The sequence below is a fragment of the Culex quinquefasciatus genome, chromosome 1 (genome assembly GCF_015732765.1).
Source record: "Culex quinquefasciatus strain JHB chromosome 1, VPISU_Cqui_1.0_pri_paternal, whole genome shotgun sequence".
NCBI classification, from domain to species: domain Eukaryota; kingdom Metazoa; phylum Arthropoda; class Insecta; order Diptera; family Culicidae; genus Culex; species Culex quinquefasciatus.
The window spans coordinates 56,180,749-56,205,303 of NC_051861.1; the positions used below are offsets into that span (position 1 = coordinate 56,180,749).

The 24,555-nt window shown below is 39.3% G+C and overlaps 1 protein-coding gene across 2 annotated transcripts in view; it reads left to right on the forward strand.

Annotated features, from left to right (window-relative positions):
- LOC6045521 (homeobox protein homothorax) overlaps positions 1 to 21,670 on the forward strand; it is a 285,128-nt gene extending 263,458 nt beyond the window's left edge. Inside the window, exons 12-14 of one of the 2 annotated variants that reach the window (XM_038249283.1) lie at positions 17,993 to 18,051; positions 20,669 to 20,859; positions 20,928 to 21,670. In XM_038249283.1, coding sequence (XP_038105211.1) covers positions 17,993 to 18,051; positions 20,669 to 20,841 — 232 coding nt within the window. In that variant the 3' untranslated portion in view covers positions 20,842 to 20,859; positions 20,928 to 21,670. The remainder of the gene's footprint in view (positions 1 to 17,992; positions 18,052 to 20,668; positions 20,860 to 20,927) is intronic. The other variant, XM_038249286.1, reaches the window with a different exon arrangement.
- Positions 21,671 to 24,555: the final 2,885 nt, after the last annotated feature.

Consider the following 24,555-nt stretch of genomic DNA (forward strand, 5'->3'; position numbering starts at 1 on the left):
CTTATTTTAAACAAATATATTTTGAATTAATTTGGTGTGCTTTCTGTCCAACTATTAGAAACAAATCTTAGTTAAAGCTTGCAATCAGCAGTAATCAATCATTGGAATATTTGTATGCTCAAAGCAAAGTTGAAATATTACTAACGAAGGGACCGATCATTCAAATAACAGATTGACTTCATCCGTTGCGCGCTGCAGCCAGATCGCTTGTAATCAGTTAACGTTAATTGGATTCAATTGTTTCAAATGATGTACTCGATGTTCTCATTCGCAGCAAAGACGCGATTCAAAACGTACAACTTTAAATCGTCGCTTGTGTGCTATCTTGATGATGATGATGATGATAGGACGTGATAGCTTACAAGCGACGAAATATGTTGATTCTTTTAACTTTCTTCAGCACAACCATACAGTATGTAAAAAAAGTATTTACACCCCTTGAGCACTATGCACATTTTGTGATGAAACATGTAAAGAATTTAAAGTTTGACAGGAACCTAGTACTACGTTTTGTTCAGAAACTCATGCCAAACATTTTGCTACAAACAGCTCATGAAAAGATGATTTCTATAAAAAGTTATATAACAAATACTATTACGAAAATAAAAAAGGTGCAAAAAAAGTTTGTACACCTTTCGAAAAATTAACATAAATAATGTTATTTAAAATCGTGGGTTTTATAGAAAACCTAGATGTATGGGTATCAAAAGATCGGAAATTTTATGCCCTTTCCGATGCCACATAGGTTGACTTAAGAATTGTGGACCGGTTCGGATGCCGGCGGATTTTCCGACGACGTAATTCCGGGTTGGTACGAAATTCCAACGAAAAATCTATTCTATCGATACAAATACCCCAAAACGGTGTTATACCCACTCCAAAATGTTTATTTAGCAATTATATGGTAATATATTGACATTTAGTTGAATTAAAAGTTTGCAAAATTAAGTTTAGATAAGTTTTATATAGAATTTCCAGAGTTATATAAACTTTTATACTAAGTTGTTAGTAAACTTTATATTCAATCCAAATTATTTTATAAATCAGTCAAGGATGCCTATTTGAAGTTGGGATACTGGATTTATGGTGATTTGTCAACAAATAACATTATTTATGTTAATTTTTCGAAAGGTGTACAAACATTTTTGCACCTTTTTAGTTTCGTAATAGTATTTGTTATATAACTTTTATAGAAATCATCTTTTCATGAGCTTTTGTAGCAAAATGTCTGGCATGAGTTTCTGAACAAAACGTAGTACTAGGTTTCTGTCAACATTAAATTGTTTAGATGTTTCATCACAATATGTGCATAGTGCCCAAGGGGTGTAAATACTTTTTTTACACACTGTAGTTTAGTCTACATTTTCAAAGTGGAACTATTTTAGATTTTGTATACTCAAAATTGTTGTTTGGTTGAAAACCTTTCATATGTAGTTTTATTATAACATTTTACGTTAGTATTCGGTTGATTCAAAGTGCAAAAGTTAACGAAGAATCCGATTTAATAATATGCCTAATTTGATAGTTTTTTCGCTACCTTAATGTGTGAATTAAAAATCAAACCATTTTTCCTACCCGATATTGTGCGGCTCCTACCTTGATGTGTCATTGAAGGTATTTAATAAATTTTTTGATGGCAGATCGTATTCGCCACAAATTGTTTCATACTCCTATTAGACTTGCCACTGGCTCGTCTCTGCTCTCTGTCCGGCGCGCTACGATAACTCAGCGGAGGAACGAATCAACAATAATATTTATCATGGGCTATACTACGACGCTACAACATATATAGTGGACCTGCAAACCATCACAGAGAGCCGATGGCAGGAACCGCTCCATGGGCTGGGTGCGCGGAACTTCTCGTGAAGCCGCCGCCGCCAAGAAGGAACACAATCGAGCAAACGAAGCTTTATTAAGAGGTTCAAGTATCCTCGGCACAACTCACATTTTTTTCCTCCTATTATTCAATTATAGATAAGAGCTCTACGGATCACACAGAAGCAAGCAACCGGGAGTAAAACAAAAGAAGAAATAATGCAGAGGCAAAAAAAAATTAAAGTCTATATAAAGAGATAAAATAAGATTAATTCATTTTTGCATTCGAGCGAATGATGCAGATACTATCAGTTCTTATTTATAATTTAACTTTTTTTGCTTGTTTTGCTCCGATGTCCCCAGGAAATGTCGGTCTCTGGTCTCTCTCTCCCATTGAATGGTTTTTTGTTGCTGGCAGTCGGACAAAAAGTAGCCAAACTTTTGAATTCATGTTGACGAGATGTTAACGAGTAATACAAAAAGCAATTTAAAAATAGTAAGGCATTGAAATTTTTGTGCCGGTCTGTGCCAATCGGAAGAGATCCTAATTTTCACAACAACAACAACAACAACGAAAAAGGGATTGAAAGCACCAAGCCGGAACATGCCCGCTGAGCTCAACAGAACGAAGTCGTGTACGACGCCATGCTACTGCACACAGTAAATGTGTATACACATGAGCAAACGAGATTACGCACGCCATAGCACAAAAACATTCATCACTGTGAAATGTTTACTAATACCGGGGATTAGAACGAAATTGTATTTTAGGAAATAAATTTTAATGTCAAATCCTTTTTATTCATGCGCAAGGCACCCTGATTCTTTGGAAGATTTTACGGTCTTCACACGTGATGTATTCTAGTTGAGCCTTGAACACTTTTTCTAGCAAAAGTGAAAAAGGTTACTAGGAAATTGCAACAAAAATTAAAATTATTTCCATTTCTTCGGAATTTAAATTGTGACAAACCCTTTTCCGAAAATCAAAGATCATCTTAAGTTTAATTCAAAGCGGTATCTACAAAGCAATAAGAAAGTTGTGTGTGTTGTTATGAAAGGCTCCATTTCGATTTTTTCTTTGAACTTAAAGTAGTCGGCATGTCATTCATGTACCTTTTAGGGGTCGTCATTGTGATGCCGGGGCAATCCTCATTAGAATGATGCCGCCAAATCGTATTTTGCATAAGAAGAAAAACAATTGTTACCGCTCTGGCGCAGTAGACCATATACTTTATATATATATATATATATATATATATATATATATTTATATTTCGACCATGTCAAGTTGCGAACTATCGAAACACCGCGCTCGCTACTGTGGCCCGCTGTACGCGTAACCCAGTATCCGCGTGTACACATTGTGCACCATGCATCAGTCCATTCCACGAATGCACCAGGTCGTCTGCGGCGCAAAATGCTGCAACAGGTTCCAGCAGCGATACCCACAAATCAGGCACAATGTGTGTATGCAAAGTAACCCTCTAGTGGGAACATCACAGAGTGAACACAAAAGGAATGACACAAAACCGATCAGTCTTGGAGATTAAAGAATGGAATAATAAGAAATAATTTTACTTCTTTAAATCAAGCACTTAATGCCGCCAACGATATTCAAATGTCCTGAACTCAAAATGAATATCAGCGCACATTTTCGTTTTCAACGTCACGTCTCGATTCCCGCATGCCAAAGAGTCCAGAAATTGAGGACTCACTGTGAAAAATGTAAAACAACAAGTTTAGAATACCTTAATAGTGTTCTTTTTTCTCTAAAGTTCTTTCCGAAAATAGTAACAAAAATATGAAATTATTATTATAAAACATGTTTTCTCAACTGTTCCAAGGCTAAAAGCGATTTTTTCTCAGTGCAAACTTGCCCGGTATCCCGGGAAACCGATCAAGAGCAGAAGGCATTCAATCGAAAAGCCCCAAGCAAACCCGATCAAGGTAGCCGAGCCGCGGCCATCGAAGACAGCTAACCGGGGTTGAATCAGATCGCGCGGCAGTGTTTTTGTTTTGATCGATTTCTTCTCAGCGGTGACCGTGGCGCAACGACGACGAATGTGTCTTCAAGGCATGCTGCGCGAAAACTTCATTTGGACGTACTACAGAGACAGTTTCGCCGGTTTCAAATTTAGTTTGCTTTAGGTTTTTACAGATTTTACTTCACTTAGTAAACTTAACTTAAATCTTAAGAAAAAAAATCTGCTGTAGAAAAAGTTGTGACTAATAAATCCGATTGCGGTGCGCATCAATCGGAGTTGTCTTTCTCATCTTCTTTCAAACATTTAACATTCCCGGACCCAATCCTCCAACAAATTGAAAGTAAAAATATTCTAACAATTTTTTACATCCGTCAGGATTTACAAATGTTTGTAACAAGAGTCTGCCTGATATGCACCGTTAAAGACTGCATGTTAGAAATGAACCGTTGCAAAAAAAAACTTTGACAGAGAAAATCGGAAATTATCTTTGAATTTACAACACTGATTATTTACACGTGACATAATCTTTTCATCTGAACATTAACCGACACAAGTACACGTACAACATCAATTATATCTTAATTGTTTTATAAGTCTGAATTAAACATTTATATTTCTCCCTTGATCAAAATACCAAAACCGTACAAAAGGACTGTGGACGAACGCCTTCCCTCAAGTTTGTGTTTCTACAACCGAAAGGGTTCCGACCAAATCTCTAGAGTAATTCCGAGAGTGGTGGTCGAGAGCGTGTATATTAGTCTTTCCGCTCGAACTTGCCTGTGAAAGCAATGGAACAAGAGTTGATTGTTTTGTAAGTGTTGTTGAACCCATTGCTCTCCCCTTGTTTTGGCGATCCTACCGTACACTCCCGCACAAGCACCGAGCATCCGCCACATCATTGAAGCATCCTTCTCCTCAGCTCAGCTCATGCCAACAAAACCCTCTTCGATATGGTGAGCGATTATTGGGTTAATTTCACCATCGCTGCACTCGATTTTCATAATTGAGGAAATATTGTATTTCCGGACTTAAGTGCCCAACGGCGGACAAAGCAAACGAGTAAACACACCACACCGATTGAGAGGCACTCAAGGGCAGCCTGGTGTTTGCTTTGGCATTGTCACACCGTTATCGATGCGTTTGATGCGGAGACAAACACACCAATAATGTTTTAATTACGGCGATACTGGGTGCTCCGCACAAAATAATCTTTTATTTCAGCATCTTAGCCCCATATTCAGTTCATGGAATATAAAGTCATTCATTAAACAGACACAGATGGTCTACATCAAGAATATCCCTTCTAGACACATGATTTTCGCAGCTATTCCTCTCGGATATAACCAAATCATGTGTTCCTTGGAGGATACTTTGATTTATTCGACTATTCAAGAACACAAATAGATAGGAAGGGTTGAGGTTACCTAGTTAATTGACAATAATTTTACATTGTAAAATCCAGATTTGGACTCTTCAAATATTCGGTTTTTATTTCAAATTGGAAACAATGATTCCATGGTTATGTAAACTTTGATCTCGAATGTTTTATTTGTAGACATCACATGGACACGTATAATTAAATGATGTGAAAATAGCATTTTGGTTGTTAAAATAAAGTACGCTTCAAAAAGCAATTAAACAGAGCGAAAAAAATCAAGCACATTATTCTAAGGGTGGAAAAACTGACTTCTAACATCGTACCAAATGCAATTTAATACAATCTAGTCAAGCAAACGTTCACAGCAGGGTTGGCCTGAGCACACACTCTCTGACATGTATCAAAATACGAAGCCCAGCGTAGTCGGGAAATCTGTGGGGAGAATCCATAAGAAGAAAGAATCCGTGTTCGACTAGTTGGACGAATAAATCCCAGCAGTACAAGATTAGTCTGTTAATCCCTTACGCAATAGCATGATTTATGGTATTTCTTTTAGGGAAATTACAGCGTTCACATGTTTGGGATGCGGCCGATGCCCTCCGGATTTGACTGAAAAGCTGCTGAGATCGCAAAGAGATTCTTTCTCCCAATTCGGCACATACACACATTAACACTGTCTTATACTTTGGCACATTAATCTTTTTTTTCGTGCTGAATGCAATGCATGTACCGACCTGTCGACAGCAATGACTTCTCATTGAATCTCCGTAATCGATTAGAGTAAATTTATTCCCATAGAGTTTCGGGCAGTAATCAAGGGCACAGGTTGTAAATTAATTTCTACGATTACTCATGGAGCTACCCGTGAAAAAGAATAAAATCACGTAAATATACTAAATATATCATTGCAATTCGCTCACCCCAATATATACCAAACATCATAACTGAGACCAAACTGTACCACACCGTTCCAATTTGCTCTCAGATTTCTCTCCTTTTCTGGCACAAAGATGATATCGGTGGCCATCATCATAAAAAGGATACGAATTGAAATTTGTAAATCCATTATTGGCATTAGGATAGCTTCATCTTATACATTTAAATGATCCATAATATCGAAGCCAATACGAGGGTTCGGTAACGAGCGAACAGACGATAGTCCTTGCACAGCCTCTGTATCCAACTTGAAACGCATGGAAGCACCATGAAACGGAAGTATGTGGGATTACTAGTGGACATGAGGAGAGTGGGGATCAAAACTCAGCAGTTTTTTTTCGATCTTCTAGATTGTTCTATGTTAGAAAAATTGTTCTGCCGATGCAGTTTAGAATGGGATACTCGGTTTTGTACCTAAGAGCATTATCCGGATTCACAGATAACGCGGATAGTTACCGAATATCTACCTATCGATGCCTCTGGGCTCTCTGTTCTAAGCTTGCTGGTTTTCCTATCTAGTTAGCATAAGAGAGCACAAAGGCATCGTTATATCGATTTCGGATACCCACTACAATAATGCCATGCTAATTCAATACTTTAATTGTAATTGTAATTGTAATTGATTGTTTATTTGTGACGAGAGCTTGTTAGTTTACAACTTTTTATCAGGTTAAGGAGGTAACTTTAAGATAGAAAACTGAGATAAATAAACCAACCAAATGTTTCCAAATAAACCTAAAAATCAAGTTAGATGCGGAAGGCTTAAACTTGTTGTTTAACACAGCTTTTAAACGAAAATAAGGTTTTTTTTTGTCTTTGCCTCGATCGGCAATTTGTTCCAGCAAGTGGCTCCGTACACCAGTACATTTTTCCCACTGGAAGTAGTGTGTCTGGGGATGATGAAACAGCGCGCTCGTTCCAGTTGTCCTCGCTGCACGTGCTGCCTGAATGTACTCGGGAAGGCTGCCGTGGTACGCTTGCCGCATAAAGCAGCAGATCCGTAGGCGTTGGTTGGACGGCAAATCCACTCCCAGGATGTTGTCGCGAACAGCCGCTGTTGTGTCTCGTCGTCGGAGGCCGTAGACGAACCGTACGGCAGACTTGAAGCAGCGATGCAGCTGTCCTTTCAGTTCAGCTGACAGGCCCGGAGTGTAGATGATATCGCCATAGGAGAAGATCGGCATCACCACCGCCTGCACCAACTTGAGTCTAGTCTGCGTTGACAGTACCGAGCCAAACCGGCGGAAAGTTCGTAGCACATAGTACGTTTTCATCACTTGAGGCTTCCACGTCAGGTTCCGGTCCAATTTGAGCCCAAGGTTGACTACGGTCTCCGACAGCAGAACAGTTTGTCCACAAACTGTTTTCCACGTTTAAAAACAATAATTACAATTATTTTCCAACTTTCCACTCTGATAAGGAAAACTCAACACTGCAGGCTATTATAAAATATGCAACAACAACAGAGTCGTGTCAGTGGACTCCAGCACACGATAAAAATGTGAGTCGAAACCGCCAACAAACCAAATGTTGCCAATTGCGTGCGTGCGTACGTTCGTTTGTGGTAGCGGTCGGAGTGCAGCTAAAAAACGGTCACGGGTGATAAACGTCCAGAAAATAAAAACTCCCCCGTCCAATGAAAAGCTTTCAATGCGGAAAATATGCGTTTCGTTTCGAGTACCATAACTGTCAATAAGACACTTTTCCACGTTTATTTTTTCCCAGATTTGTCATCCCGTTTCACAGTTTTTGACATTATCCGCACGTACATTTTTGCGCGAGTGTGTCAGGTAGCACAATGCACGATGCAAGTTGGAAAATTTAAATTGAATTTCCTAGAACACGATGGAAGAGTGCGGGATTTCAAAGTGTTCCATTTTTGCTTATTTTGTAAAGGGTTGAGAGCATGATATCTGAAAAAGGAAGAAAAAAAGATATGACGTGTATTTAACACAACACTTTATACACGATTTCATGTTTGATACGGTTTTGCTCTTTAACTAGATTATCTTGTCAGTAGGAAATCCTTTTTGAAATAAATTAACTGACCTCAACTGCATTTGATCTTTGAACAGAGATTACCATCGATTGGTTAACTCTCAGCGTCTAATTCATAATATTATAAAATAATAATTGAATCACCGTTTCTTTACACGGTCCCAACATATGGTACTCTTCCCTCTAACGGAGTGGTTAACACCCGCATTCAGAAACGGACAGACTGTTGCAAAAACGCGAATAAAAATTCAATAGGCCTTTATCACCACATTAGTTACAGTGAATTTCCTTTCAATTCAACCTCGCTGCGACAAGGGCCAAGGGAAAACAGGCGCAAAAAGTCAGATCCTTTTGTTTTTTTAAGCTGTTAAAATGGAACGCCCGCGCGTTATCGTCTCCCCCGGCAACACGTGCTGTAGAACTTCTCAATTTTGTTCCAAATCATAATTTTCATAATTGCAATAAATAATAAACACAACCTGTCACCAGATGGTGCGCCACTCAATTTAATACTGTCTGGGGTAAAAAGGGCGACGGTGGTGGTGATTCTGTTAGCATGTGTGGCACTCCGGCACCGTATTGTGTAATGCTTACGAGATGAAAAGAGACGTTACAATTTGATAAACCGAAAACTACGGCGACAGTCTCCACAGCACCGGTGGTCCGGTCCCTCAGCCAGACTGGTGCAAATATAATGAAAAACACCCCCTCGCCAGCGCGATCCTCGATCCTTGGGTAGGAGAAAGAGCAGCACCAAAGCAAAGGCTCCCTTTGGCACCATCTGCAATGTGAACAATCGGTAGAAATTCGCATGATGATCCAATCTATTGTGCCAACGTACCCGTAGGGAGTCAGTAGTTCTGGAACATCCTGCACAGCCAATTTAATTGGTTGTGTTTTGTAGTTGTTCTCATGAAAAAATTTTTGAGCTAATTTTCTTACGATTTCTAACAACCGTCATCTTTCCGGATTTCCAAAGTGTTCCGGTCCCACCGTCTTTGACTCCTTGATTACAATAGTTCTACATAACATTGCCGAGCAAGAACAGTTTCACGAAATGCTCTCATTACAATCACTTGCTCAAAACGTCTCTGAATTACTCTAAAGGGTCCTCTCCCCTCCTACGTTAAGCATTACTTACGCTGACATCCAGCAGAGTGGAAGCGACATAAAAATGTATCTACAAACCAAAATAATAACAAACAATAAATCAAAGAGTCACTAATCTACCCCGAAATGTATGTCACCCCTTTTTCCGGCGAGTGGTGGTGGTGTGTCTTCTGGAAGCTTTCCCTTTTCCCATTTCCATCACTTGTCTTGATACGCCGTGGCTTCTGCCGGCACTCCAGTTTGGCTGATTCGCGTTTCGACTCATTTATCTTCTGTAGCCGGGACACTCGCGTGGCGGGCGCTCGCGAAGAGAAGATAATTCTACCCACTCTGCCACCAAGCTACTCCTTCCTGCATGTTCTCTATTGTTCTGTTCTTTGTGCAAATCCTAAGGCTACCATTTTCCTCCCAACAACCCAATAGATACGCATATTTGCATAATTTTATACGTAATTTCCATCCGAGAAAAACAAGTCAGGGAGGCAAGTGACTATAAGAAACAGGAAGGGCACTCATTACATTTATCGCTAATCAAATGGTGTACGTAACGCATTTTTGTTAAATTTTTGTGTGTAATTCAAGTTTATTTACGGCAACACAAATTATTTGATTTTTTTTTTATCCAGAAAATTGGGACCTGGTAATCTTTGGATGTTGTTCAAACAATTCGTTTCTTTGAGATTTTTCCAGCGCTGGCTCTAACCAAACACATCCGGGTATTCATTTCCTCAGCAGATTCAATAGCCTCGAGCGTTTGCATAAACAATAAAGGATCACTCTCAGTCGGTAGTGGTTCAAGCTGGCCCCGCAACTGTTTGCCCAAAACATCTCTCTATGAGAAGATATTTTTCCGCAAAGAAATGATAGACACGACGGACTAAACAAACCGAGAGCCTTCCACCCTCGCGTAGTTCACGGAGCTCTGATGGCCTATCGTCGTGGCAACAATATCCGATTCGATTTGATTCAATTCGTTGCCTCTTATTCAATTAGTTCAATTGAATTCAGCGCACTCGCACTCGCTCCGCTGATGATGATTTATTTGTGTATCTGTGGGTGATTTATTAATTGCATAATAAAAGCGTTAGCACTAATGGATTTCTTTTGCAAACTCGTTGGCTTTTATAAGTTTACGAGAACTTCTCTTTCCATGACTACATAGACTGAATTGGAAATGTCATCGATAAGAATACCAGCGTATTTTTTTTTTTAATTTCATTTCGAATTTAGAAATACTAACTTGGCCCAAATTGCACACACACACCTCTTTGATCACCGCAGTGATGTTTTTCGCGGGCGCATACTAAAAGAAGATTAGAAACACATACAATAAGACGATTAAAAGCTTTCCGTACTCTGCCCGGAACTTTTCCGAATACATCATCCTGGTGGCGCTACACTATTGCCATTTTCTCTGCAGTTGCTATCCCGAAGATAGCTTCCTTTCTCGGCACATTCTATGGCAAGAACTATTTCCCGTTCAACACTCCCTTGACAAACATATACATTTCTATGAATAAATCCATCACATTGCATTTATAAAACGAACCGAAACTGAATCTTCCTTTTGCGCTTACCCCTTCGTATATATAACGTAACTGTGCGAGTGTCCCACCCCTGTCCTGCCTTGTGCTCTCAGTAGTAGTCACTCATGCATAAGTTGTCACATAGTGATTAATGGGTGTCGAACAAATTGTCTAGAAAAATAGAAAAGGGTCGCACAGTCATCTCAGTAGGTACGCATCACAGCAATGTCGTGCTCTGCCCTCTCCGAAGCGGCAGAGAACGGAGCAACCATATCGTGGAATAGCGTAGGTCCATCACGTGTATCAACAGCAGCAGCAGCAGTAGGCGACGACGATTCCCTGTTCTTGTTGACTTGAACTTGTATAATCGGAAATGTATACAAAAAAATCAAACGGCGGCTCATTGTGGTCTTTTACGAGGATAAATGTCGAAAATTTTCAAATCTTGATCCTAGATGAATCGAATTTGTGCATGATTTTTTGGCCAATATAAAGAACTTGATTATTCCAACATTGGCTTTCCGTAGTTGCCTACTCCAGATCACCTAAAAGTACCAAATCTACTAACTAGCGACTCCTAACTCCGACTATGATTCCTTACTCCGACTCTCCGAAATTTCTGACTCAAACTCGAATAACTTTCTGACTTCGCTATCATAGACTCAATTGAGAGATTTTGGATTTGATCTTTGAAGGATTTTATTGAGAACCTGAATAGAGGCAAAAATATTTATTTCATTACTACTGTTAACATTCCAACGCCCAAGGCTCCAAAAAGTTGGAACGGTAACTTCAACTCGCTGGTTCTCGGGCATAACTCAACCATTCATGATGAGTATTCTTTCCAGTGATTTGTTGTTAGGATGCCTAGATGATTCTAGAACTTTGCAGAACTTAATTTAATCAAATCTGTAATTTATGCGATCAAAAACATCGCTCCAACTTTTTTTTCGCGTGCCAAAAATTCCGCGGAGGCAGTCATTTTAAAAAAAGGTGGAAGATTGATTTGTTCAAATCAAGTTCTGCAAAATTTTAGGATCATCTAGACATTCTTACGAATAACTGGAAACAAGAATCGTCCCGAATGGTTGAGTAATGCCCGAGAACCAGCGAGTTGAAGTTACCATTCCACCTTTTTTGGGAGGCTTGGGCGTCCGTGTAAGTTGGACATGCGTTGGGCGTTCCAGTGTTAATTAATGTATTATTAATCCCTTTTCGTCCAGAGCAAAATCGAGATTTTTTTACGTTTTTCACCATTACGCAGGTTGACTGAGAGAAATTTAATTTTGAAGACAAAAGTGGTGCTCTGGAGTAACCATGGGCGTAAGAGGGTTAACATCGAAACAGCCGCGAGTATTCAGCTTCCCCCTTTACTAACCCTAGCTATAAGTAATTATACCCGGCACCGTAAAGCTTATACTGCTCTAATTAATTAAACTGACCTACAAAAATTGACAAAATGACTGTCTCCAGAACCACGTGTACTTTGAATTTTTCAAAAGTATTGAGACAGGGCCGAATGGTTTTTCTCCAAAGTTTGTATGGAGAATTAGTGCTGTTCGCTACTCCCACATATTGCATGCAATTTTTTACTTGTACGCAACAGCGATGAACCGCCCTAATTATCCATACAAGCTTTGGAGAAGAATCATTCGGCTCTGTCTATTTTTGAAAAATTCAAAGTACATACACGTAGTTCTAGGAACCCCAAACTTCATGCTTCCCCTCGAGTTGAACCTTTTGGTCGGTGTTATCAATGTTGGATCTGATTTTGCTCGGATTTTTTCCAATACAAACACGAAGCAATCCACTCATTCGCAAAATTCACTCTGACCAGTTCCGAGGTCCTCCCTCGCAGTTCCACCGCTTCGTTTTGTTCCGTCACTGCTGGACGGCTCCACCGGACCTTTGCATACATTGTTCCGTGAATGCGCATAAACAGATAACGTTCAAATTTCGATAGGGCATTAAATTATTTCGCATATACGCCGGTAAGCCGGTGCCATAAGTCAATAATGTGATTAGTGTGGCATTAAGGTTTGACTTTTTCCGTCTCATATCCCACCACCACTGTGAGCACACCGCAGAGAGCACCGGGTGAGCCCTCGTTCCCTGCACAGTTTTAGAAAGATTTAATGAGATATTCTGACAGACGAAGTGTAAATCGAGAACTCCATCTCCCTGTTGTTTGGTCGATATTCGGTAACGCGTGGCATCGCTTATCTTCTCTAAAAGTTTAATTACTGATGCTCGTTTCGGAAAATAAAGAGGGGACATGGTAATGCTACTGTCAGTTCTTTGATCCGGAATATAAAAAAATTTTGTCAGTTTCCGGTTTTTAGTGAGTCTTTTATTTTTAACATCGCTTTACTGCCCATGATCGCATAAATGTCCCATATGCATTTTCGTCACTTTTGAGTTATTTATGCAGTTTGGTTCAAAATCGTGTGCGCTTTCAAAAGAGCCTATAACATCCAGTACTTTGTTCTAGAAATCAGGAGGAACAACACGTAGCCTTATGTGTGGAACAAACTTGTATAGCGTTTTTCTCAGCTGGCTGTTTTTGCATATGGGACATTTATGCGAACATGGGCAGTATAGCTTTGTATAAAAAATGCATTTCCTCCGATTTTCTTTAGTTTTGACAATTGCTTTTGTTTTTCTTGTTTTTAATACTAAAATTGATGCTCGACTGCCGGAAGAATAACTTAAATCTCACTTTTTGTAAGCTATATTAAATAATATGGGTAATTCTCTCTCTCTAAACATTGTCCTAAGGCAGGAGTGTAGCCAGAATTTTGGTTGGGGGGGGGGGGGGGCTGGACGAAGAAATTTTATTCTTCTTTTCTTCTTCTTCCCTCTCTCCCATATGTCTTCCAAAAATTTCGGGGTCCCTGTTCACGAATCCTAGGTTCGTTTTTTGATATCTCGTGACGGAAAGGCGGTACGATCCCTTTCATTTTTGAACATGAGCAATTCTCTGAGATATAATTGTCCATACAAGATTGGCAGCTGTCCATACAACAATGATACATGAAAATTTAAAAATCTGTATCTTTTGATATTTTTTTTTTGATCGATTTGGTGTCTTCAGCAAAGTTGTATGTATGGATATTAGGGTGGGTACGTTTTTCAAAAAGTTCTCGGATCAAGTTTTAGTATGGTTCCCCTTGTAGGGCATGCCCATAGGGACTTTCATGCCAAATATCAGCTCATTTGGTTGTAAACTGGCTGCGCGCATCAGGGTTAAAGTTTACATGGGAATTACTATAGGAAATTGGAACTTTTTGTTCAAACGCTCCTACAGGTCTGGGAAAATCACGCGCCAACTTCTGGTATGGTCAGGCCTATGGGGAATGGTCTGTAGAACACTTTTTCCGAAGAGAGCATATAGATTCGTTGTCCCTGGACCTGGCGCATCGGCAAACAATCCGATGTCTCCGGAATCAACGGTTTTCCCTAAAAAAGCATCAAATTTTCCTTAGCATGCTATGAAAGCTTGATGCACACCGCGACGCCATACGTCAGGCAGCTACCACGTGGATCGCACCTTCCTAGCTTCTGTGGATATGGACTACACTGAAAAAAATAATACACAGTAATTTTTTTTGTGATTTTTAATTTCACTTATTGCACTAAAACTTGATTTGCTTAAAACACTATTTTTATATTTTTTAATTTCCGATATGATTTAGAGAACATCAAATGCCAACTTTTCAGAAATTTCAAGAATGGGCAAAAAATCATTGACCGTGTTATGATTTTTTGAATCAATTCTGATTTTTTCAAAAAATCGAAATATTGTTCGTGAAAATTTCAACTTTATTTTTCAATGTAAAATCGAATTTGCAATCAAAAAGTACTTTAAATGAAATTTTGATAAAGTGCACCGTTTTCAAGTTAAAGCCATTTTTAGGTATTTTTTTTTTTGATAGTCGCAGTTATTATTATTTTTTTCAAATTAGTGCTATTTTGAACTTTGTTGATATGACAGCTGTTGAGATATTGCCATGCAAATGTTTAAAAACAGGAAAATTTATGTTTTCTTAGTCTCACCCAAACAATCAACCATTTTCTAATGTCGATATCTCAGCAACTAATGGTCCGAAGGGCGTAATATTGAATGTTTGGTGCTTTTGAAATGTTAGTCTTGACTTATTTTTTTTTTCAAAATATTGTTTTCGAAAAGATCGGCAAATTTCACGAATGTTTCACATTGTAAATGAGCCTCGGACCGAATGACTCTTGAGTAAAGTGGTCCTTAAACGCAAATAAATAAATAAATACCTAAATAAATAAATAAATAAAGCATGAGCATGAGCATGAGCATGAGCATGGTTGACTGCCAATGAGCTGCTACTCCGTTATTGACGGATCAGCTGAAGTTACACAATGAACCAACAGATGAGTAGTGGGAGCTAATCATCCTCACTGTATAACCCCTGAAGATCTCTGCTTTGAGTCAATACCGGCGCCCCCCCAAGGAGATGCAGTTCAACAAAGGTAGGAATGTTAGTCCGATAGTTGAAGTTGCAGACTCATCAGACACAGAGTTTGTCGCTCTATACCTGTTGACACCGCATGAGACCGTTGAATCCACAGCATCTCCTTCAAGCATCACGGGAAGTGGGGGAATTGTGTTAGTAGGGGAAGGAAAGGAAAGGTCAGGATTCATCTTGGTAGATGATATGACCAGAAAGTGAAACAATCGTTGCCTTCCGAGCTACGATGCTATGAGAAGGTCTTATCAATCGCGTATTTTTTACTTCTTACCGCCGGCGTGCCATCCGAGCAACGATGCTTTGGGAGGGACTTTCAAAACGAAATGAATTTTGAATTAATCGTATTATTCCGTGATGTACAATTTTTATGTTTAACTTCTTACCGCCGGCGTGCCATCCGAGCAACGATGCTATGGGATGGGCTTTCAAAACGAAATGAAAATATAATATATAATTCAACGATGCGAATCTCTATTTCAATTCTTTTCCGATCTACTTCTCGCGGGTTCGCGCGCGCCTATTCACACTTCGATCGATCCAACGAACACCACACGACTGATGGCCCAACTTCTCTGGGCACATTGCGACCCCAATGATTTCGAGAACTTTCTACCAATCGATTCACTCTCCGATCGATCCAACGAACACCACACGACTGATGGCCCAACATCTCTGGGCACACCGCGACAATGATTTCTAGAACTTTCCACCACTTTCCCGCGGATTCGCGCGCGTCGATTCACTCTCCGATCGATCCAACGAACACCACACGACTGATGGCCCAACATCTCTGGGCACACCGCGACCTTTTTTTCAATGATTTCTAGAACTTTCCACCACTTTCCCGCGGATTCGCGCGCGTCGATTCACTCTCCGATCGATCCAACGAACACCACACGACTGATGGCCCAACATCTCTGGGCACACCGCGACCTTTTTTTCAATGATTTCTAGAACTTTCCACCACTTTCCCGCGGATTCGCGCGCGTCGATTCACTCTCCGATCGATCCAACGAACACCACACGACTGATGGCCCAACATCTCTGGGCACACCGCGACCTTTTTTTCAATGATTTCTAGAACTTTCCACCACTTTCCCGCGGATTCGCGCGCGTCGATTCACTCTCCGATCGATCCAATGAACACCACACGACTGATGGCCCAACATCTCTGGGCACACCGCGACCTTTTTTTCAATGATTTCTAGAACTTTCCACCACTTTCCCGCGGATTCGCGCGCGTCGATTCACTCTCCGATCGATCCAACGAACACCACACGACTCTAAATAAATAAATAAATAAATAAATAAAGCTGATTCGAAAAGTACATTAAATTCCCTTTAAAATGACATGTTCCAATTTTTTTACAGTCGAAAATGGGAGAGTTTTTAAAACTTGTTTGGTTTTTTTTTTAATGAAAAATACGTTTTTTTCAGAATTCTGAGTACGCCATTAAATTGGGCGTCTAATTTTACATAAATGTTCCTTTAACACAAAATTTCTATCTCATCACTGTTTCATGCTGCAAATTATTGAAAACACCTCTTTTTTCGCATGTTCAATCATGGAAGAGGTCGTACTACCCTCCGTCACGAGATATCAAAAACGGACCTCGGATTTGTGATCAGGGACAAAAGTTACCCCTTAGAACATAAAGCAAAGCAATCCACTTTAACGACCTCCGGGTCTATTGTGGGCTCTGTTGCAAGTTTCTGCTCATTTCTAGGCGTCCGAAGGTTATGTGTGGTGAGTCACCCAAAACCTCTTTAACGCAAATAGACCGACGTTTTACTTCCCCATCCGATAAAAGGCCAGGAGGATAAGGCGGGAATCGAACCAGCGCCCCATAGAAACTTAGGGATCGGCAGCCGAAGCTGCTAACCACCGCGCCACGGAAAACGGAATCGACGTAACACCTTATAATGTGGCCCTCTTAAACCTTGCGGTTTCGTCAACGGATCCACAGGCGTGTATCGTTCTTTTTGCGACAAGACTCCGCCTCCCGGGTCTCCTAAGTGTGAAGGTATGGGCACGGGGAGAGGGCACCGAATACCTATATTTACACTTAGAATTTTTTGCGTCCGCCCCGGGATTCGAACCGGCGACCTCTGGATTGTGAGTCCAGTGCGCGGTCCGATTGATCCACACAGGCAGACACCCGCGCCACGAGGCCCTTAGAACAAAGTTTTACGCAAATCGAAGTGGGGTCAGGGCAATTGCTGTGTGAGTTGGCGGAGTATTACCCATATCTTAAAAATCTTGGAGAATTTCATTTTCACTCTGACTATTAAATGTTGATTAATGGCAGTCGAAAATACGCAATCAATAAATTAAAATTACAATTAGGAATATAAAACGCCAACATTAAGATATTTCAAACTTCCGCATCTTCCGTTAACGAAAAACGCTCGGGCGTATAATTCTGTGCACAATCTGGACGAAGTTGATGCCAAATTGATAACGTTCATAAAATTTTCTTTTATTATCATACTTTATGACCAATAATCATCACATAAACATATTGATATTTTTATGAGTTTGGCGAAAGCACATAAAAGCATCCGATGATAGAGGGCTACCCGAAAAAAGAACATGTTTTGAAGAAGGGGAGAACAGAATGACATTGTAAAGTTGCGTTCTGATCAAATATGGCACCTTTTCTATGTTTGGCGCAAGCTAATTTTGTTTCCCCTCTGCGGAAAATCGAACAAAATATTCAACATCATCCCTTGTACTTGCAGGTTCATTAATGCCCGGCGGAGAATTGTACAACCAATGATAGACCAATCGAACAGAGCAGGTGAGTTTCACTTATAATCTCGAACGACATTCCACAACGATGATCTCCCGGATCTAACGATCCGACGACGGTTCAGTCTTGCTGGAATGTGTACTTTAAATATTCAGTCATTTTGTATTATCAAACACAATCACCTTCTATCACAACTACAAACACACCCAAATACAATGCTGCGGTGCTGAAGACTTAAAATGGTAACTCACGTGCCAATTGTCGAAATAAATTACGATATAAATTATGATTCCACACTTCACGAATGAAACTTTAGATTTTGTTTAAAAAACAAATCTGGCAATGCGTTGTCGGAAGTTTGTAGCCTTTCAGAACATTACAAACCGCACGGTTCAACAACATGTTGTCGAATTAACTGACCCACTTGCTTCGGAATCTGTTTACTTGACATGTTTGTGTGATAAAATGTAATCTCACACATAACTTTATTACCACCAATATCTTCAACAGACCTTGTACTACACGCAGGGGCTATGTATTTCTCCTCCTTTTACTCCCTCAAAGTCGCTATAAAATTTTCTCAACCGCTTGACGGATTTTATGTTTACGATGAAATTATTGATTTTTTTCAGTAGACAGGCCCTGCTGACGATGAGATCACTAAAAATGAGCAATATTTTACACGTGGCCGTCGTTGCTCTTTTTCGGCACAATTGGGTGGTCTGGCCCCATCCATCCTTGCGTACCCTCATTCATTCATTCCGACGGGCCAGCCATGGTTGGTGGCCAGGAGTGGAGTAAAAGTAGATGCACGTGAATGACAGTCGGCCGGCTTCGGAGTGAATTGCATATTTATTATCTCTAACAATTTTATTTATGGCGGGGAGGAAAAACCATCAATTTTACTTTCACGACCTGCCTCAACAAGAAAAACGGAAAGGAATGATTTGCAAAAAGAGAGGCGCGGGCGACGACGAGCAGAAGTGGCAAGAATAACGTGTAGGGTAGGGTAGTCATCAATGAGACACTTTTGGTTTTCAACTTTCAACGATTTTTTAATTTTTTGATCAGCATGTCTTAATGAGATTTAAGTTGCATTATCTTTCTTTTAATGTGTTCTATCATTGACCAAAATATGAGATCGATCCGACATCTACAGCCTGCGTTATTCAACTGTCTCATTGTAGACGCACTTGGCAGGAACAATGAGATAGCTGGGGAACAATAAGACACTCTACGAAAATCAACATTTTTCTAGCAAAACATCATGTTTTTGTATTGTTCCATTGCAGGTGACTTGCCTTGAACATTTTAGAGCAATTTTGCCAACATGAAACTTTTAATAACAATAGTTACACTAAAAAGTATTTAAATTTTGTAAAATCCATATATTAATACCAAATAACTTTGTATTTTTGGTTAAATGCAGTTTAAACTTTATAAATATGCCAAAAATCACTTTTAATTCATGCTTTGAAAGATTTCCATCGATTTTGAAAAGTTTATTGAAGAAAAATCAAAGTGTCTCATTGTTACCCATGGCCTGAAATGAGTGGGGAACAATGAGACAGTCCTGGATTCTGGGTGTATTCTAAATTTTGGCCAAATCTAATGAAACGACTTTCGAGCCCAACTTAGTCCCTATGGAACGTCGAAAGACATTTGAAGAAATATTAGTTTTGGTGTAAATGGCAGCCTACGAGCGAAAAAGTATTTTTTGTCCATGAATTACTTTTACACCCCAGAATCAAACATTTATGAATAACTTTTCAAGGGAGCGTCCATAACCAAAGCCACTTATATGGCAGACGTGTATCCAGTAGACACACCTTTCCCCCAAATATGAGCCTGATTGGTTGAAACTACGACTTGTGAGAGCCATTTTATCATTGTTCCCCGTGTCTCATTGATGACTACTCTACCCTACGTAAGGACTCGCCAGCCCGCCATCACATTGTACTATAATACTAATACTACTACTGCCGCTAGTCTGTCAGTTAGGCGGGCTGTGATGGGTCTGCCCCAGGCGGAAACAACGCCGGTGACAGACTCTTCCGCGATCGGCTGACGGCGCGCGTACAAGGTCAATAAATTAAACTGTACTTTGAATGTTTGGTGGTACCCTTGGGGGAGGAGGGGGTGCACTCCATGATCAAATGGTTGATCGAGAATTGGATATTTTGACTCCATTGTTTGGACTTGGATTCCAAAGCCGACTTTTTGGCTTCATCCATAACTACCTACTTCACGCTAAAATCAGCCAAATACTGAAACGATGTTTTTCTCCATACATTTTCGCGTTTTTTCCCATATAAAATCAACGACAAAAACGACCCCTTAATTATTACCACATCCACATGGAAGGTTAATGAACATTATCCAACTACAAATGCTTAAAAATTCCAACATCTTTTAATGTTCATAATAAAAAATCACCGCTTCACAGCTGAAATTTAATAATATTGTGACATATGGAGTCCAATTTATTTTACAAAATGTATGATTATGCTCCTATAAACAGATCATTCATGAAACATTAGAAATCATCAACACCAACAGCATGACGCGCGCCCACGCATCACCCACGACCACAAGTGTGTCCTTCTGTGTGTTTCCGGCTCCGATAATACCTTAACTGAATGTTTTTCTTTCTTTTTTTGATTAGTTTATTCTCCGATTTCAGTATACACCCACCCAGGACCGTCAGCCGGATATCCGGACGCGATGAGCTACATGATGGACGGCCAGGCGCAGATGATGCACCGGGCACCGGGCGATCCCGCGTTCCATCAGGGTTACCACTATCCACCTGCTGAGTATTATCCTCACCACTTGTAATAAACGGCAAATTTTAAGGTATGCTGTTCATTTGTGCCAATTGGCATGCCATTAACGCCACCTCTAATGCTTTCTTCTTCTTGCAGTGTCTAGTTTAGATAATTGTGTAATGAAAGGTATCTCGCACACATCACGTTCACATAAGCTGTGTGGAAGTAGCAAAGGAACCCCCAACTTCCCAGCGAGCATAAAGTAAACTATTGAAACAATGAAAAACCATGTGGCCATCTAGAGGAACCAAAAAGCACGGCAACAGACATGCAAAGAATGTTGAACGTTCAAAGTAGTCCAATATTATTCTTCAAAGAGCAACCGCAAATCGAAACAAAAACAGGAAGTTACAACAAAGGTTATTGGCAGCTGAGTGACGACCAAATCGAGATGGAATCGTTTCCTCGACTTCGCATACACACCCACATGATCCACGAGCCCCAACTTTAATACTTTTTCTATGTCTACGAAGCATCCCTTCAGCTTTCAACGGATTTGTACCAGGTGGTATGACAGCTGTCACAAGAGTAGACACCATCCTAAACCATACCTACACTTTTCTTTTGGAGCATTTTTGTTTTAGGAAAACCAACTTTAATTTGTATACTTACAACCAAACAACAATTTATTGTAGTACCCTACCGAATATTTATTTGTTATGTTTATGTAAATATATTTTACTATAAGTTAGTTCCCATTCAACGCGTATACAGATGCACTATACAGAGAAAAAAAAATATGGTAAAATTACATCAAAAAAGGGATACATCTTTTATGTCAGAAAAGGGTTTAACTTTACCTCTAATAATGTGTAAATTTACATCTGGCAGACGCTAGTTATACAGCAATTCCCCACGAAAACAGCATGGAAAAAACAAAGTGCTCGGATCGGGCTCAAAATTTTTCTGGGAGTTCCTGGCCGAAATAATTAGACCCGTATTTTTTGTTTGGCCACTAGGGTGACCTACGGCGTGTTAGGGTGGTCTGAAAAATGGCCATTTTCGTCGATTTTCGCAAAACCACTTTTTCGAAAAATCATAACTCCTCGCCATTTTAACCGATTTCAATTGTCTTATACGCAAATGAAAGGTGATAAGTTGGCCTTTCAAAAAAAAAATAACAAGAAGTTTCAAAAATCTAGCCTAACATATAAAAGGGCATATGAAACTTTAAAATGCCGTTTTGACGGTGTCTGGACCAAAGAGCCTATGTCTGGAAATATTTTTTATCGGATTTCCCGGACATTTTTACATAACACACTAAAAAATGGGAGGAGTTCATTAACAGGATTCCGAGATATGATTTTTTGAAAATAAAATCCGTGTTTTTGACGCGCCGCGCAAAAACCGGAGAATGACGAAATTGGCAAAAAATCAACTTTTTTCACTAAAACTGCGATAACTTTAAAATTTCAGCGATGACCTATACATGTCTGGGTACCAAAATTTTTGTAAAAATGTCCGGGGATTCCGATAAAAATATTTCCAGACATAGGCTCTTTGGTCCAGACACCGTCAAAACGGCATTTTAAAGTTTCATTCGACCTTTTCATATGTTAGGCTAGATTTTTGAAACTTCTTATTATTTATCTTTGAAAGGCCAACTTGTCACCTTTCATTTGCGTATAAGACAATTGAAATCGGTTAAAATGGCGAGATGTTATGATTTTTCGAAAAAAGTGGTTTTTGCGAAAATCGACGAAAATGGCCATTTTCAGACCACCCTAACACGCCGCAGGTCACCCTAATGGCCAAACAAAAAATACGGGTCTAATAATTTCGGCCAGGAACCCCAGAAAAATTTTGAGCCCGATCCGAGCACTTTGTTTTTTCCATGCTGTTTTCGTGGGGAATTGCTGTATATATAGTTATAACTAGCTTACTAAGTCTGCGCCCTAACCCGCACGGCCAACTCGGCGCTGTAAAAGCCGATATACTCTACGTATCTCGTATATCCGTATATGCTGTAAATACAGCCCCGTCCACTGGGGCGAATTGGGACAGCAGTTTAAACCATATTAGAGAACAATATTTTAATGTTTTGGTTGGTTTCGGATAGAACAGACTCAGACCAACAAAATGTGTACATTAATTTCCAAATTTAAAACCTTTAAGTGCTCTGAACACTGCTGTCCCTATTCAGAATGTAGTCCCGATTCACCCCAGATGACGGTATACAATATATGGAACACATAGAGGTAATTACTTTGACATCCCAGGAACAAACATTTATGAATATCTTTGAAGCAACTCTTATGGCAGAAAAGTATCCAGTAGACACACCTTTCCCCCAAATATGAGCCTTATTGGTTGAAACTACAATTTGGGAGAGCCATTTTATCATTGTTCCCCTTATCTCATTGATGACTGCTCTACCTTAACCCTTTTTCGATGTAATTTTACCATGATTTTTTTTACTGTGTACACCACATTTCTCAGTAGCAAGACAATTATTTATGTAACAATGGAAATTCTACCTCAGTTGCAGCTACAAAATAGAACTGAAGATATGAGCAACCATTTGCCCCAAAAGAATTGAAACAAGCTTTCATACCCACTGCAAAAATATGTAGTATGAATTATAGTTCAACTCTACAATGAGTTTATTCGAACCAGTCGAATGTAGATCATCTAAATAAATGTCTGGAAAAAAAATCCTCAAATCCAACGCGCAATTTTCATGTCTTCAGTTGCATTCCCAAGGCTGTTAACTTGTGGATCCTAAACACCATCACCATTAATCCATTGTGTATGTGAGAGGTAAAGTTCCATTTAGCGAAGAAGAATTCATAGGCATTATCGACTGAGACAACCATCCTGATAGGAACGACCGAAATTGTTGCGAGCAGGTTTGTCACGATGTGAATTTTTGTGCACTAAATAGCAAAATCTTAGCAATTAAAGTATCAAGCATTATCTGTAATTTTGTACATAAAATTAAACCATCAATACTAAGAAGCAAAAATCTCTTTAACAGAGAGACTCGAGAACAAAACTGATTAGCTGCATAAGAGTAACACGCTGCAGGCTGTAAAATGCTGGTTCATGGTTTAAATAAAGTACCAAAATTCTTTCAACTTGGATCATTCACTCATACCTTCTTGAATCCTTCAGCATAGGAAATTACCATAAAAACAAAGGGTCTGGAATATAAAGAACCAACGAAATTTGAAAGAACCATTAATTTTGTTTTTAGAATCATATATTTTGCTATCAAATATATATATTAAATTAATTTCCATTTATTTTTCAAATCAACGTTTTCCTTCTGGAGCCAGTATTCTTAAACAAATTCAAATGCGAAAAATTTATTTATCTCCATCAGAATATCTGTGGTATTGTTGTGTAATGATTATTTCTAAAAGAACTAAAACCTTTGAAAACACACATTTCAAAAAGCAAAAAAAAAAACTAAACGGAACACATTGAACAACAAGCAAACTGGAAAACTCTCAGCACAGTACCCAAAAAAAGTGCATTTTGTTGAATCTGTTTTTAAATTCAGTTGTTAGTCGCACATCTTCACATTTTGTTTAATTTTCCAAAGTATCGTTGCCGATATTTGGTATCTGCAAACATAAACTGATCAAATATAAAAATAGGCAAAAAATAGCAATAATACACAAAACTGGAACGAATTCCTTTCTATAGTACGTAGTTACAAATTTTTGGAGCAGATTACACACACTCACATAAACAAATTAAAAAGTAGTGTAGTGTGTTC